Source organism: Macaca nemestrina, chromosome 1, assembly GCF_043159975.1.
Source record: "Macaca nemestrina isolate mMacNem1 chromosome 1, mMacNem.hap1, whole genome shotgun sequence".
Lineage (NCBI taxonomy): Eukaryota > Metazoa > Chordata > Mammalia > Primates > Cercopithecidae > Macaca > Macaca nemestrina.
The window spans coordinates 222,256,103-222,271,947 of record NC_092125.1 but is presented as its reverse complement, the minus strand read 5'-3'; the positions used below and the strand labels follow the sequence as shown (position 1 = coordinate 222,271,947).

Genomic DNA, 15,845 nt, shown 5'->3' with positions numbered 1-15,845 from the left:
GGAGATCAAGACCATCCTGGCTAACACAGTGAAACCCCGTCTCTACTAAAAAAAAAATACAAAAACCTAGCTGGGCGTGGTGGCGGGCACCTGTAGTCCCAGCTACTCGGGAGGCTGAGGCAGGAGAATGGCGTAAACCCGGGAGGTGGAGATTGCAGTGAGCTGAGATCCGGCCACTGCACTCCAGCCTGGGCGACAGAGCGAGACTCCATCTCAAAAAAAAAATTTTAGAGACAGGGTCTTACTCTGTCATCCAGGCTGGAGTACCGTGGTGCAATCATGACTCACTGTAGCCTCAAATTCCTAGGCTCAAGGGATCTTCTCATCTCTGCTTCCAAGTAGCTGGGACTATAGGTGCCACCACACCTGGCTAATTTTTAAATTTTTTGTAGAGATTTAATTTTTTGCCATGTTGCCCAGGCTGGCCTCGAACTCCTGGACTCAAGCGATTCACCCACCTTGGCCTCCCAAAGTGCTGAGATTACAGGTGTGAGCTACCATGACTGGCGAATTTTAAAAATTTTTGGTAGAGACAGAGTCCCACTGGTGAGCCATGATCGCACCACTGCACTCCAGCCTGAGCTCAAGCAATCCTCCCACCTCGGCTTCCCCTGAGTGCTGGGATTATAGGTGTGAGCCACCACGCCCAGCCTGTTAAAATCTTTATAATAGGCTCCCCTTCATTTTTTTTTTTTCATTGCATGTTATTTGTTGAAGAAACTAATTTGCTTGCCTGCTAGTTTCTCACTCTTTGCATTTTGCTGACTACATCCCCCAGTGTAGTTTTCCGTGAGAACTTTTAGCACAGGAAGCTGACCTAGACCAAGGTTCGGTGTCGATGTGAAGGATGAAGAGTTGCCTGGTGGAGGGAGATCAGAGAAGGGTAGAGTGTTCAGAGGCCTCTGGCCAGGAGGGTAAGATCCTGAGGTGTAGCAGAGCCGAATTGGAGCCTTGTTAGTACAGGGTAGGGGGGCTGAGGGTAGTTGAAGATGAGATTGGAAAAATCTGTGGGGGCCTTGTTGGCCATGGGGAGGGGTTGAAATTTGATGGTAGAGCAAGGAGGCTACCACTGGAGGATTAGCAGGCGACTATGATGATTTGATTTGAGATTGGAAAAACACCACTGGGTTACGGAATAGGAAATGACTGGAGGAGGCTGAGGTGGATGCAGGGAGGCCAGGTCAGAGGCTGCTGAGGCCACCGCGCTGCCAGAGGTGACAGTGTCATGGCCTGAGCAGGTGACGTGCGATGCATCTTCAAAGCAGCCCCGTTTTACAGATGAGAAAACAGAGACTTGGCCGGGCACGGTGGCTCAAGCCTGTAATTCTAGCATTTTGGGAGGCCAAGGTGCCTGGATCACTTGAGGTCAGGAGTTCAAGACCAGCCTGGCCAACACAGAGAAACCCCATCTCTACTAAAAATACAAAAAAAAAAAAATTAGCCGGGCATGGTGGTGCATGCTTGTAATCCCAGCTACTCTGGAGGCTGATGCAGGAAAATCGCTTGAACCCAGGAGACAGAGGTTGCAGTGACCAGAGATCACACCATTACACTTCAGCCTAGGCAAAAGAGCGGAACTCTGTCTACAAACAACAACCGCAACAACAGCAACAACAACAAAACATGGAGGCTCAGAGTGATGAAGCGGCTTGCCCAAGGCCTGGGTAGTGTGTCTGGCAAAGGTAGGCAGCTGGAACCGCAGTCATCAGACCTTGCAATTGACATGGGTATTTTCCCTCTGTTCTCCCAGGTGCTTTGGGGCCTGGCAGCAGTTCGTGCAAAGAGGGTCCCAGTACCGAGACCACCTGGCTGACCGCCGGACGGGGACCCTGAGGAAATGCCTGGAACAGTGGGTGCAGATGAAACAGCTCCGGGACTCAGATGGGGCAAAGGTGACCCAGCTGTCCCTCTGCCGGCAGAAAGCAGGTGAGCTAGTGTTGGCTTCTGCCCCAGCAAACCATGTCACTTAATCCCCTTCTTCAGTGGGCCCTAGTTGAATATGTGAATTCTTGTGGGAGGTGGTAGAACTGGGGCTTTCTAGGAGGGCAGCGTGTAGTCCTGGGAGGGGGCAGGAGGGGTCCCAAAGTGGGCAGGCCCCGGGTGAGCCACATCCCTATGTCCCATCGCGAGCTGCTGTGGGTGAGACACTTGGTTTTGCTCCTCCCACTGCAGGCTCCCTCGGTGCTGGTTATCCCAGATCCCGCCCGGAAGGGATGTGGGCCCTGCTCTTGGGAAGCTCCTGGTGTGATGGGGGACCCACAGCCCTAATCTCTACCCCAAAACTTAACTGGGGGCCCAGTGTAGTGGCTCGCATCTATAATCCCAGCACTTTGGGAAGCCAAGGAGAGTGGATCACCCGAGGTCACGAGTTCGAGACCAGCCTGGCCAACCTGGTGAAACCCTGTGTCTACTAAAAATACAAAACTTAGCCAAGTGTGGTAGCACACCTGTAATTCTAGCTACTCGGGAGGCTGAGGCACAAGGATCGCTTGAACCCAGAAGGCGGAGGTTACAGTGAGCTAAGATCACGCCATTGCACTCCAGCCTGGGCAACAAGAGCAAAACTCTGTCTCAAAAAAAAAAAAAAGCACTTAACTGGGGAAGATGGGATCTTTGAGGCCACCTGGAGGGGAGGGCTTGGAAGCGCTGGGAGGGGACAAGAGACGAGAGCTCCCAAGAGGAGCCCAAGGCAGCAGCTATCAATGGCTGTGGGCAGAGTGAGGTCAGTGGGGGGGCAGCTGACTGGCCTCTTGACGGTTTTTCAGGACGTGAGGCTCTCCACACTGCAGGCCCTGCAGCCTGTGGCCTGGGTACAGTGGGCCAGGCCCAAGGGCTGCAGGAGCAAGGCCGGGGCTCTCTGCAGGATGCTTGCCGGACACTGGCCCTCTGCCGGGCGCTGCTGCTGTGGAAGACGCGGCTTTTCCAGTGCCAGTGGGCCAAGTAGGTGTCCCCAAGCTTGTGACCTGGGGTTGGGCCTGGGGACTGTGGTATGGGCACATGAGCAGTGCTCAGCACCAGGAGGAATGCGGGAGGAACGTCCCATAGGGCAGTAACTGCATCCCACTCCTCCCCGTGGCCCTGCACAGGCCCTGGCACACTGTGGTGCCCAGCCGATGTCAGGCCCTGGGAGGTGGCCTAGGGACACTGGAACAATGATTGAGCAGAGGTCCACTGGGGGCCAGGGGGCTGCCAGAGACACAGACATAGAGCTCTACAGGGGTGGCCGGAGCCCTAGTGAATGCCCGTCTCCCTGCCAAGTGCAAGTCCCGTGGTGGCAGGGACCATGTCTGTGTGGCTGTCGTTGCTGGCTCCCAGCTCCCTGCAGGTGCCTGGCATGTTGCAGGCATGGAGTAAATACTGTAAAGGAACAAGGGCAGGAGCCAGGGATCAAGCTCTTATCTCCTCCCCCATCAGCCTCATTACACAACTAGAGAAAGTGAGGCTCAGAGGGCCGGAGCAGGTTGCTCTAAATCCCAGTGGGAGTCAGGAGCAAGAAGTTCCTGTGGTGAGACCTTGTTGCTGCCCCCACACAAGATGGTCACTGCTGGAGTTCAGAGCCCAGACAAAGGCTGTGGGTGAGGGGAGGGTGGCGATCAGGAGCAGCCAGCTTCCCCGAGGGGATGTCAGGAGGAATGGAGGCCAGCAGTTGCAGGGTTAAGAATTCTGTCCTTGGCTGGGTGCGGTGGCTCACGCCTGTAATCCCAGCACTTTAAGAGGCCAAGGCCAGTGGATCACCTGAGGTCAGGAGTTCGAGACCAGCCTGGTCAACATGGCGAAACCCCGTCTCTACTAAAAATACAAAAGTTAGCCAGGCGTGGTGGCAAGCACCTGTAATCCCAGCTACTTGGGAGGCTGAGACAGAAGAATGACTTGAACCCAGGAGGCAGAGACTGCGGTGAGCCAAGATCATGCCACTGCACTCTAGCCAGGTGACAGAGTGAGACTCTGTCTCAAAAAAAAAAAAAAAAAAAAAAGAATTCTGTCCTTGAAAGCCACATACCTACATGGTCCACTTGGACCCTCAGCCTCTTTCAGTGTACCCCTGCAAGTCCAGGAGAATTCAATTCACCGTGACCTTTCAGAATGTGAGGGTACCACTCATTACTCACATGCCTGCCCCACAGCCCCCAGGCCCTCCCTCTCCAGCCCATCCTCTGGCCTTTGGACCTCAGGGCACAGTTGATATCTCGTGGCAGCTCTCCCGGGGCACCCTCCAGGGCCTAGATGAATCCCAGGTCTGCTGCTATCTGGAGTTTGGGGAAATGACTTTCCCCCAGGCTCAGCTTTCTTATTTTTATAAGTGAGTGGAGGCAGAAGTACTGGTGTGGTTGTGGGGGTGGGCCCTGGCGTCTGGGGTCCCTGGGCCTGGGGCTCAGCTCCATCTCTGATCAGCTGCGTGGGCTCCCAGCCCGCCCCAGAAGCATGATGAAGTCAGCCAGTAATGCAGGTGGAGCATTAGCTCGATTAGCCAGACGTGGTGGCACACACCTGTAATCCCAGCTACTCGGGAGGCTGAGGCGGGAGGATCGCTTGAGCCCAGGAGGCAGAGGTTGCAGTAAGCTAAGATTGTGCCACTGTACTCCAGCCTGGGCCACAGAGTCAGACGCTGTCTAAAAAACAAAACAAAACAAAACAAAACAAAAAAGCATTAGCCCAGTCAGCCCAGTCTCAGCTGCTCACTGAGGTCACTCAGAGAACTCTAGAAAAGTCTGGAAGCCCAGGATGTACCCTGACCATTAAGTCAGAATCTAGCAGAATCCAGGGATAGGACTCTGGTGGGCATCGGTATCTCTTGAAGCCCCCAGCGATCCCAGCATGCAGCCGCTGTGGCGGGCGGCAGCGTGGAATGCTAGCCCAGTGTCTGGCCTGTGGTGAGCACCCTTCCAGCCCACCTCTTTCACAGCGGCCAGGGTGGGGTAGCCCCTGCTTGGCCACCCTGCCCAGCCTGGGGGTGAGGCTGGGCTGGGCACTCACCTGCCCCTTCTCTAGCTCCTTCCTCCAGGGCCTGCAGCAGCGGATGCTGCAGTGCAGCCTGAGATGGTGGCACATGAGGGCATTGGGCCCAGATGCCACATCAAGCTACACCAAGACACCCTCGGCTCCGGAGCCAATGGGCAGCAGCACATCCCAAGGCTCTCTGGAGAAGGTGAGAGGTAGGTGGGTGGGGAGGGGCTGGGGCAGGTAGGGGTGGGTGGGTGGAGATTGTGGGAAGGGGACAGGGTGGGGGACCCAGGACTCCACACCTCCTTCCCCAGGTTCCCAGGGCCCCCACCCTCCCGGAGACTCTCCAGGGGAGCCTTCTGTGGGCAGCTGGGCAGCGGCAGCAGGGGCAGTGCTTTCGGCTCTGGCGGGCACGGGCCTGGCAGTTCCAGGGCACAGCCAGGTGGTACCAGCATACCCTCCAGAGGCGGTAGGGACCCCTCCCCATCCGCCTGCCACTCTATGGACTTACTGTTTCCCAGCCCCTTCTCCCATCCACCCTTGGCCTTCACAGAAGCAGCCCCTTGGGGTCTGCACCTCAGGGGCCTTCAGTTCCTCCTGTCTTCCTGCCCTGTCCTACTGAGAGGGTGTCAGGGAGCGGTGAGGCACTCTACAGAGTCACTGTTCCTCTTGGAGATTTCACAGCCGAGGTTCATTCATTTATAGCACAATGTAAGAGTTGGTCTCCCTGGGTTCTAATCCCAGCTTTGCCCCTCACTGGCTGTGTGATCTTGGGCAAGTTGCATAACTTCTCTGTGCCTCTATTTGCCTATCTGTAAAATGGGGTTAATAGTACTCGCTCCAGTGGGGCAGTGGCGAGGCAGGGCACAAACATTTCCCAGTGCCGTGTGTGGCACGTTGTGAGTGCTCAGTCCATAGCAATGTTTATGGCTAGTGGTTGAGCACAGGACTTGGCAGTGGGGGTCTAGAGTCCCACCGTATCCCTCCCACTAGTCATCATGACCCTTGGAGAGGTGCTTGGCCCCTCCAGTCCTCAGCAACCCACCCTCCCATAATGGAAACAGAAGAGTCACCCAGAGCCCCCCACTGCTGGAGAGAAGAGAGAGGAGGGCGGGGCAGGGCTGGCCTGGGATTTGGGGGACAGTGGCCATCCTCAGGGTGGACCCTCCCTTTCCCAGCATCTTCCTCAGCTGGAGCCGCTGGGCAACAGCCCAAGGGGCCTGGAGAGAGCTGGCTTCCCACTGGGCCTGGGATCGGAGCTGCAGGGCTGTGCTGGGCCTGTGGCGTCGGCGGCTGCTGCAGTTGCGGCTGGTGGAGAGGTGGGCCCAGGAGCGGGGCTGGCGACTGGCACGAGATGCCCTATGCCACTGGCACTCCTCTTGGCAGGGTGAGTGGAGACTGGGTTGGGGGCACTGCAGGTGAGGGCAGGGCCAGGGTCTGTCTGAGACCGATTGCAGCCCTGGCCAACAACTTGACTGTAACCTCATGGGAGGCCTTGAGGCAGAGGCTAAGCTACATCTGGACTCCTGACCCATAGAAACTGTGAGACAACAAACATCTGTGGTTTAAAACTAATAAGTACTTGGGTAATTTGTTACACAGCCATAGATAACAAATGCAGTTGATCAGAGAGGTCCGCTGAGCTGTGACACTGACTTAGCTGGATTCAAAGAAAACAGGCTGACCAATTCTTACACATTGTGCTATGTATGAGTAAATGAATGGACCTCAGCTGTGAAATTTCCTAGAGGAACAGTGACTCTGCAGAGTGCCTCACCATCCCCCATACCCTCCCATCCCCTAGCAAAGTCTGGTGATGAGATCCCCACAGGCTACACCCAGGAGTCGGGTGGCTGAGCAGAACCTGGGGGCTTGGACTCTGTAGTCTTGAGTTTGAATCCCTGCTCTTCCATACCCTGGTTGTGTGAACTTTAAACGACCTACTTAACCTCTCTGAGTCTCAGCTTACACATCTGTAAAATGGGGATAATGTAGTCCCTACCTCATCACCTTAATATTCATCCTTATCCTTACCTGGCCTTTAGGAGTCACTGGTCTGAGCCCTGAGCTGGGGGAGAAGTGGGCAGAGTCATGGTGCCCTTAGAGGCCAGTAGAGTTAGTCAGAGAGGGTCCCAGGAGGAGGTAAGGAGGGCTCAGCAGGCAGAGCAATGGAGAGAGAAGTTGAGGTGTGGGAAGGGTTCAGCAAAATAGGGCAGTGGGAAGGACTGGATTTGCAGAGCTGGCTGAGGGTGCAGTGTGTTAGAAGCCCTAAGGAATGTGACCAGTGAAGGGAGAAGGGATAGTCCCAAGGCAGGCTTGCTGTCTGGGTCTCCGCCTCTGGGCAAAAAGAGCTGTTGCATGGCCCAACCAGTCTTTCTTTCTTTCTTTTTTTTTTTTTTTTTCAAGACGGTCTCACTCTGTTGTCCATGCATGCAGTGGTGCGATCTGGGCTCACTGCAACCTCTGCCCCCTGGGTTCAAGCAATTCTTCTGCCTCAGCTCCCCTAGTAGGTGGGATTACAGGCGCCTGCCACCATGCCTGGCTAATTTTTGTATTTTCAGTAGAGACAGGGTTTCACCATGTTACTGGGCTGGTCTCAAATTCCTGCCCTCAAGTGATCAACCCACCTCCACCTTCCAAAGTGCTGGGATTACAAGCGTGAGCCACCGCACCTGGCCCCAAGCAATCTTTTTATAACCTGATATCAGAAGTGACATCCCATTGCTTCTGCCAAATTCTGTCTGTTAGAAGCAAATTAATAAACCCAGCCCGTATTCAAGGCGGGGCATTGCCCGGGACAGGAATACAGGATGCTATCTTGGAGGCTGCCCACTACACCAACACATCGCGTTAATGCTGGCAGACAGGGCTGTGGTTGTTCTGGAAAGTCATGTCCTGTCCGCTGGGGACAGCTGCTTACGCAGCCCAGTCATTCCCCAGCGGGAACACTGAGCCAGTGTTTCCAGAACTTCCAGTTTTTACAGAAAAATTGAAAATTAGATTTTTGGGCCGGGCGCAGTGGCTCATGCCTGTAATCCCAGCACTTTGGGAGGCCGAGGCTGGCGGATCACAAGGTCAGGAGATCAAGACCATCCTGGCTAACACGGTGAAACCCCATCTCTACTAAAAATACAAAAAACTAGCCGGGCGAGGTGGCGGGCACCTGTAGTCCCAGCTACTCGGGAGGCTGAGGCAGGAGAATGGCGTGAACTCGGGAGGCAGAGGTTGCAGTGAGCTGAGATTGGGCCACTGCACTCCAGCCTGGGCGTCAGAGTGAGACTCCGTCTCAAAAAAAAAAAAAACAAAAAAAAAACCAGAAAATTAGATTTTTACCGGAATTCTCCAGATTCGAAAACGTTGTGGCAAAATTAACAAACAAAAACAAACCCAACAACTCTATGAGCTGGGCTGGCCTGGTCACCAGCAGGACACGCGTAATAGAGGCTTTTTAACCCAGACAGTCAGGGCGGCCTTGTCTGTTCCCACCTGGTAGGGAGCGAAGGGCTGGCTAAGCAGAGACCCATGGGGAGAGGCTGGGGTGAGCACCCAGTGGCTCTTCAGCATCTCTCTGGCCCCAGGACAGCAGTTCCTGCATGAAAAGTGCCAGACGTGGGTGCAGGGCCACCTCCAGGGTCTGCAGAGGGCTGTGTTTCGGAGCTGGCAGCAGGCAGCAGCTCGTCAGAGACGCACAGTGACCTGGCCAGAGCAACTGCTACTGCAGAGGTGGGTGGGCCTGGGGGTGGGAGGGTGTTGGTCCTCCCCACCCAAGGAATAGCAAGAAGAGCACCCAGGGGGTGGGAAGCTCAGGGGGTGGGAAGCTCAGAGGGTGGCCCAGATAGGAGGCCTATGGCCTGGGGAATAAGGGGCATGCAGGGAGACCCTAGCCCGGAGACAGAGGGCCATGACCACTGATACCTTATTATCTATTTTGGGAGTGGTGGCAAACCCCAACCCTAACCTGTGGCCCCAACAAGCCCTGGGAGTCCAGCTCCTGGCCAGGTCAGTTCTTTGGTTTTAGAGGATATGATTAACATGGGAGAAATCAGCTGGGAACAGTGGCTGACGCCTATAATCCCAGCAATTTGGGAGGCCGAGGCAGGTGGATCACTTGAGGTCAGGAGTTCAAGACCAGCCTGGCCAACATGGTGAAACCCCATCTCTACTAAAAATATGAAAAATAGCCAGGCGTGGTGGCAGGTGCCTGTAGTCTCAGCTACTCAGGACACTCAGGCAGGAGAATCACTTGAATCCAGGAGGTGGAGGTTGTGGTGAGCCGAGATTGTGCCACTGCACTCCAGCCTGGGTGACTAAGCAAGACTCCGTCTCAAAAAAAAAAAAAAAAAGGAGAAATCCACTCCTCAGAAATCTACCATAATGCCCATTGTGAGGAGTCACAGCAAGGAGGTGTCTGCTGTACACCGTTGCTAAGAGAAGACAGTGCAATCTTCATTTAAGTAAAGATGTTCTGGTGGAACATGTATACAGTTTATGAATGCACATTGTAAAACCAAGCAGAGGGACGCAGAATGGCTCCTCCCACAGTTCAGTACAAATGCGAATGTTCAGTGTCCCCATAGGGGCAGTGAACTGTTGGCTACAGAATGGCTGACGTCTGTGCTTTTGCATCTGAGGGTGTAGATGGGTTGTTTTTTTTGAGATGGAGCCTCGCTCTTGTTGCCCAGGCTGGAGTGCAATGGCACGATCTCGGCTCACCGCAGCCTCTGCCTCCCAGGTTCAAGCAATTCTCCTGCCTCAGCCTCCTGAGTAGCTGGGATTACAGGCATGTGGCACCACGCCCGGCTAATTTTGTATTTTTAGTAGAGACGGGGTTTCTCCATGTTCATCAAGCTGGTCTCGAACTCCCAACCTCAGGTGATCTGCCCCTCCTCTGCCTCCCAAAGTGCTAGGATTACAGGCGTGAGCCACTGCACCCGGCTGTAAATGTTTTTTTTTCTTGGCTTCTCAGTGAGTGGGAGATGGTGTTCCTCTCCCTCACCAACCACCTGGGCATGTGATGGGAGGCAGGACGTGGCTGGTGTGGGACTTGAACCCATACTATTGGTTCCCATGCCTTTGCAGGGCAGGCCCTGCCCTCTGAGGCTGAGATTCCAAGACGGAAAGCCAGTGCTTTCACCCGTTCCTAGTCCTTTAGTGTTTTGTGGGAGCTTTGCTGGTGTAACATTGAATAAATGTGACTTTTGACTCTGAGAACGAGACAAGCCCTCCCATGCATCTGTTTTTGGTTTGTTTTGTTTTTTTGAGATGGAGTTTCACTCTTGTCACCCAAGCTGGAGTGCGGTGGTGCGATCTCAGCTTACTGCAACCTCTGCCTCCGGGGTTCAAGCAATTCTAAAATTCCCAAGTAGCTGGGATTACAGGTGCCCATCGCCATACATGGCTAATTTTTGTATTTTTAGTAGAGACAGGGTTTCACCATGTTGGTCAGGCCGGTCTCAAACTGACCTCAGGTGATCCACTCACCTTGGCCTCCCAAAGTGCTGGGATTACAAGCGTGAGCCACCACGCCTGGCCCCATGCGTCTGTTTTGCAGCTACTTCCAGGCCTGGTGTGAGGTTGTAAGAGACACAGGGGTGCTCCGGGCCCAGCGTCAAGCCTTTCAGGATGACCTGAGGAGAAGGGCACTGGGGGCCGTGTTTGCCACATGGCGGGAAGCCCAGGCAGCTGCAGCCGGGGCACAGGAACAGCATGTGGCCCAGGCCTCCCTTGCCCACTGGAGAAGCTGCGGGCAGCAAGGCCAGGAAGATGGGCAGCCAAAGAAGGCCCGGGCCCCGCAGGCCTTCCCAGCATGGCCAGTGGCCCCGGACGTGCACCGTGAGGCCCAGCAGCAGGAAGGAGAGAGTGCTGGGGCCCAGGCAGCCCGGTGCTGGGCACTGTGGGCGCCCAGCTGTCGGGGCCAGGTCAGCCAAGTCCATGCTTCCTGGAAGCTGCGAGCCTGGTGAGTGCTGTGGTCTAAGCGCAGCCCCACTCTGTGCTTCCAGCTCAGGCCTCGAGCCTGTTTTTGGCAGGGGTAGAGCGTAATTCGTGGCTGGGTGGCAGGGCAAAGGCTCGAGGGTGATTGGGGGTGACAGGGAGAGGCCGCCCTAGCCATCTCCCTGTCACCCCGTCCTGGACCACATCCTGGCACCACCTCTTGCTGTGTGTCCCCTCCTTGGGGAAGTCTCTGATGGTCCTGCCTGGCAGTCACCAGCACAGTCAGCCACTCAGCAAGCGCCATAAACGCCAGGGAAGGGGAGGCAAAGTGGCACTGGCAGGACTGTCCCCTCTCTGCCCCTAAACAGGATGTTTGTCCCTGTCTGCGATTTTCTCCTTCCAGGTCGCTCTCCATCCTGTTTACCCAGACTCTCCCTCCAGAAGAGGGAGTGGGAGGTGGCTGGGGCTTGGCCTGGAGGGCCCCCTCCCGCAGGGCACTGGAAGGGCTCCCTGCGGAGAGTCCTGGCCCTGATGGCCCTGGTTGCAGACTCCTTCCTCTCCCACAGGGTCCTAGAGGCCTCGACGCAGTCGGGGGCTTGCGGCGGTGTCCAACGAGCCATCGTCACCCAGCTCCGGCAGGCTGGGCTCAGACGCTTCCTGCAGATGGCGCGGCTCAGGGTGCGGCTTGGACTGCGGGCCAAGGCCCCAGGGGCCGGCAAGGTCCGCCCCAAGCCCCAGGGTGACCTCACGCTCTGGCCCCGGATGGCCAGCAGGGGGAGCCTGCTGCTGGACACCCCAGCCCCTTGGAAGCAGGTGAGGGGAGCGTAGGCAGGACGGGAGGTCCAAAAATGACCCTCGGACCACCGGCCTTAGAATCAGCTTGATCCGGCCCATGGCGGCAGCATGGCTGGATGCCTCCCCAGGGGCCCAGCAGCTTTGTACACACCACCTCTCCCCGGTTCTCAGTCAGCCTCTGACAAGCAACTCTGAATCCATCAGCAAAGATGAACCCAGCACCTCTCGAGTGCCAGCCCACTGCAGGTCTGGACACACAGACCAGCGTGTTGGGTCACAGCCTGTTAGGGAGACACTGAAATGCATGCTTTCTCACGGTGCAGCTGAAGATCAGGATAGGTACACGGAACAGTAGCATTTTTTTGTTTTGTTTTTTTATTTTTGAGACAGAGTCTGGCTCAATTGCCCAGCCTGAAGCAGAGGTGTGATCTCAACTCACTGCAACCTCCACCTCTCAGGTTCAAGCGATCCTCCCACCTCAGCCTCCTGAGTAGCTGGGACTACGGGTGCGTGCCACCACACCTGGCTAATTTTTGTATTTTTAGTAGAGACGGGGTTTCACCATATTGCCCAAGCTGGTCTCGAACTCCTGAATTCAAGTGATCCTCCCACCTCGACTTCCCAAAGTGCTGGGATTACAGGTGTGAACCACTGCACCAGGTCAAGTTTTTTTTTTTTTCCTTATTGGAAAAGTGAAATATGCTCATTACAGAAAAGTCAGAAAATATAAAGTAGAAAAATACCAAAATCTCTTTCATAATTCTCTCTACCCAACGGCATTGGTCAGTCCCTCTCCAGACCAGAAGCAGTTAGTTCTGACACCAACAAATGGTGATAAGAGGTTGATGGCCTAGCAAGAGGGAAGAAGCCACCACAAAACCAAACAGAAAATGACACTGCACAGCAGTCTGGGGACATGTCCTTGAAGGACACAGCCCCAAAGATACTGGCAGGTGAGGTAGTGTCCCTAAGATCAACAGGCATCATCAGGAATCTTATTTCAGAATGCCACAAAGAATACATTTTAGAGAAGGTTCTAAGAGAAAAAGCTAAGGTGACTTTTTTCGGTCGTCGTTTTTTTTCAGACAGTGTCTCACTCTGTTGCCCAGGCCGGAATGCAATGGTGCAATCACAGCTCTCTGCAGCCTCAACCTCCAGGGCTCAAACGATCCTTCCACCTCAGCCACGTGAGTAGCTGAGACTACAGGCGTGTGCCAACACACCCGGCTAATTTTATTTTTTTTTGTAGAAATGGGGTCTCACTGTGTTGCCAGGGCTTGTCTCGAACTCCTGGGCTCAAGCGATCTGCCTGCCTTGGCCTCCCCAACCGCTGGGCAGGCCCATTGCGCCATGAGCCACCGTGCCTCCCGGTTTTTGTTTTTTAAATGGAATTGAAAGAACTAGCCTTGGCTAGTTGCAGAATTCACACATACGGGGCTATGGCAACAGCAGGTTCTAGGGTCTCAGGGTCTCTTCTTTCTAAATAAGCTACAGGGAATTGCTTCTCAGAGCACTTTTACATTTCTATTCCAGACAAGGATCCCATATACTGATGGAGAATCCGAGGCCTCTAGAAACTAAACGCTGGGAATGGCACCTAGGGTGCTTAATTCCAGGGCCCCCTCTTTTCTGCCACAGGCACACATGCCCCAGCAGCCCCTTTGGAGAGCCCCTCTCTGTAGAGAGTACTAGCCGGGGGCTCGGACTCTGGAGTCAGACCACTTTCGAGGTATGAGGCCTCAGACAAGTAACTCAGCTTTGACAAGTTTTAAGTGGGGAGAGAAACAGCCACCTCCCAGGGCTGTGCTCCCAGGCACTGAGGGGTAACTTCTAGGGGCCCACCCCACTGTTGGAATGTCTTTGGCCACCTGGGGGAATGGGTGGAAGAAGCAGGGATGTGTCCTGCCAGCCAAGAAATCCCAGTGGGGCCCCAGGAGGTCCAAGCCCATGGGGTTCAGGTGCTCCTTTCTGGTTGTTCCTTCAGACCCGCAGCTGCTGGACACAGGCCACAGGGCTGGTGCCGCCCGCGCCATCACTGCAGTGCAGCCTGGGTGGACAGAGGAAGCCAAGGGGAATGGCCTGGGCTCAGAGTAAGGAGACCTTGCCCCGGAGGACAAACAGTGTCTGAAGTGCAGGGGTGAAGTGGTCTCCAGTCCTCAGGGGCCTGGAAATCAGCTCCTTGGGACACGGTGTTATGTGTACTGACCATTCTCCCCATCCATTCCCTCTTAGGAATGTTTCAGGTGTTCTGAGAAAACTTTGTGTTCCTGTCCTGCCCTGTGATTTCTCTTTGGGCAGCAGCCCAGAGCGGCTAGAGGCCTGGGAAGATGGGGGGCAGGGCACAAGGCTGAGCTCAGCGCCTTCCTCCACGCTCCTCACTGTACTCAACTCCTAGGCGGGCACTAAGAGCAGCTGCCTTCTTGGACCCACATTAAGCTCTTCTGACTCAACTCCCCTTTCCAGGGTGCGGAGAACATTCTCTCTGCCCTGCCTTCCAGCTCTGGCCGCAGTGGCCTGGACAGAGTAGCTGGGTCCCAGGCCTGCCCCTGTGGATGAGGGACCAGGGACCAAGAGGACACTCCAGCCCTGAGCCCAGGGCCCTCAAAGCCCAAAGCGAGGCTCATAAAAGGAGGCTGGGGTGAGAGGAGCTGTGTGTGCAGTTTGGGGGGTCCGAGGGATGGGGGCAGGGGCCGAGGGGCTCGCCGGAGCCATGGCTAGAGCTGGGCCCTCTCTGGCCAGTGCTCTTTCATGTAGGATCCTGGAAAAGCAGGCCCAGGCCCATGGCTCTGCCCTCCTTCCGGCCCTGAAGGGTCACGATGCTCTTGGCCATCAGGAGGAAGTACCTGCAGCGCCGGTGGCTTAAGGCACTGCTTCGTGGGCTGCGGGGTTCCCAGCAGGCCAGGTGCCTGGCAGCAGCATGGCAGCACTGGGTGGATGCCCAAGGGGCAGAACAGCTGGCACGGACCCTGGTGAGTGGGCACAGCCCCTCTCCATACTGACCATCTCCCATTTCACTTCATACTGAACCCTAACCCCTCTCAAAAGTATGGCCCTTGGACCTACTGACTCCAAAACCTTGGGGGACAGGCCCAGGAATCTGCATTGTTAATACTAAGATGACACCCCCTTGCCATAGCCCTTTCACTCTGGTGCCGCAGAGGTGTGGGGGGAGAAAGGCAGAAGGGCTGGCGACTGCAGGGGAGCGTGAGCGCAAGAGGCCTCCTCTGCCAACTGTCCCCAAAGCTCAGAGAGTGGCACCTGAGATCGGCCTGGCGGACGTGGTGGCAGCGGATCCTGCGACTGCGAGTGGCTCAGCAGTTAAAGCAGCAGGAAGATGGCTGGGTCCTTTCCCAGGTACTACCCGCTTCCCCGCACTCCACCCAGCCAGCCTTCCAGAAGCCTGTGCCACAGCTGCGCACCGCGGATCTGAGGTTTCCCTGCTTGCCAGCCCCAGGGCCCCTTTGTTTTCAGGGGAGGGGGTCAGTTCCATTACAGAACACACAGGCTGGATGCTGGAGCCCTTGATTTGATTTGTGGCCCCAGCTCAGGCCAGGCCCACCCGGTCCCTCAGTTTGGGAAGGCGTGGCATGAGGTATGGCTGCCGCTCAGACTAGCCCATGGAGGGCCTAGGTCCTGAGCACCCCCTCCCTCATTTGCTCTGCTCTAAGTACAGCTTCCCAGATCACCATCGGATCTATTCTGAGCTTGTGCATTTGGCCTGGGCAAGACTGGCTGGCTGCTTGGGGCAGAGGGAGGGGCCCTGGGGACAAAAGGAGCTGGGCACAGGTGTTGCTCTAGCAGGCACGGCACAGACCCTGGAGAGAGCCCACAACAATAGCATTTCCTCCCCTCCCTGGTTCCAGGCCTTTAAGAAGTGGCACCAACGCCTGGCAGCCAGAAGCCCAAGGAGAGGAGCTGCCAGTAGCCCAAGACCCTGGAGCAAGCCAGGCCCTAAGGGCCCTGAGAGTGGACAGAAGCCGCCGGAGCCCCGCGGGGTTGGGGGCTTGGGGCAGAGCATGGGGCCCAGCTGCAGCTGTGACGTGTTCCCAGAGAATAAAAAACAGAACTGAACTCGGCTTTCCCAGGCAAGGAACCATGCCCCACACATCCGGGGAGTGATGACAGAGGGGACAGCTTGAAGAGCTCTGAAGGACAATAAAACCCACTCCTCAGTCCTA

At 55.8% G+C, this 15,845-nt stretch overlaps 1 protein-coding gene across 13 annotated transcripts in view; it reads left to right on the top strand.

Annotated features, from left to right (window-relative positions):
• The window catches only part of C1H1orf167 (chromosome 1 C1orf167 homolog), a 27,892-nt gene extending 12,047 nt beyond the window's left edge, over positions 1 to 15,845 (top strand). For 5 of the 13 annotated variants that reach the window (XM_024790139.2, XM_024790137.2, XM_024790138.2 and 2 more), the window contains 14 exons: positions 1,751 to 1,926; positions 2,766 to 2,940; positions 4,990 to 5,146; positions 5,256 to 5,410; positions 6,120 to 6,328; positions 8,520 to 8,664; positions 10,493 to 10,897; positions 11,439 to 11,685; positions 12,753 to 12,854; positions 13,652 to 13,757; positions 14,131 to 14,305; positions 14,501 to 14,636; positions 14,911 to 15,021; positions 15,531 to 15,845. In XM_024790139.2, the coding sequence (XP_024645907.2) occupies positions 1,751 to 1,926; positions 2,766 to 2,940; positions 4,990 to 5,146; positions 5,256 to 5,410; positions 6,120 to 6,328; positions 8,520 to 8,664; positions 10,493 to 10,897; positions 11,439 to 11,685; positions 12,753 to 12,854; positions 13,652 to 13,757; positions 14,131 to 14,305; positions 14,501 to 14,636; positions 14,911 to 15,021; positions 15,531 to 15,737 (2,506 nt within the window). In that variant the 3' untranslated portion in view covers positions 15,738 to 15,845. Of the gene's footprint in view, positions 1 to 1,750; positions 1,927 to 2,765; positions 2,941 to 4,989; positions 5,154 to 5,255; positions 5,411 to 6,119; positions 6,329 to 8,519; positions 8,665 to 10,492; positions 10,898 to 11,438; positions 11,686 to 12,752; positions 12,855 to 13,305; positions 13,397 to 13,651; positions 13,758 to 14,130; positions 14,306 to 14,500; positions 14,637 to 14,910; positions 15,041 to 15,530 lie in introns of those variants that run through there. The other 8 variants (XR_011626128.1, XM_071100642.1, XM_071100618.1 and 5 more) reach the window with 8 other exon arrangements.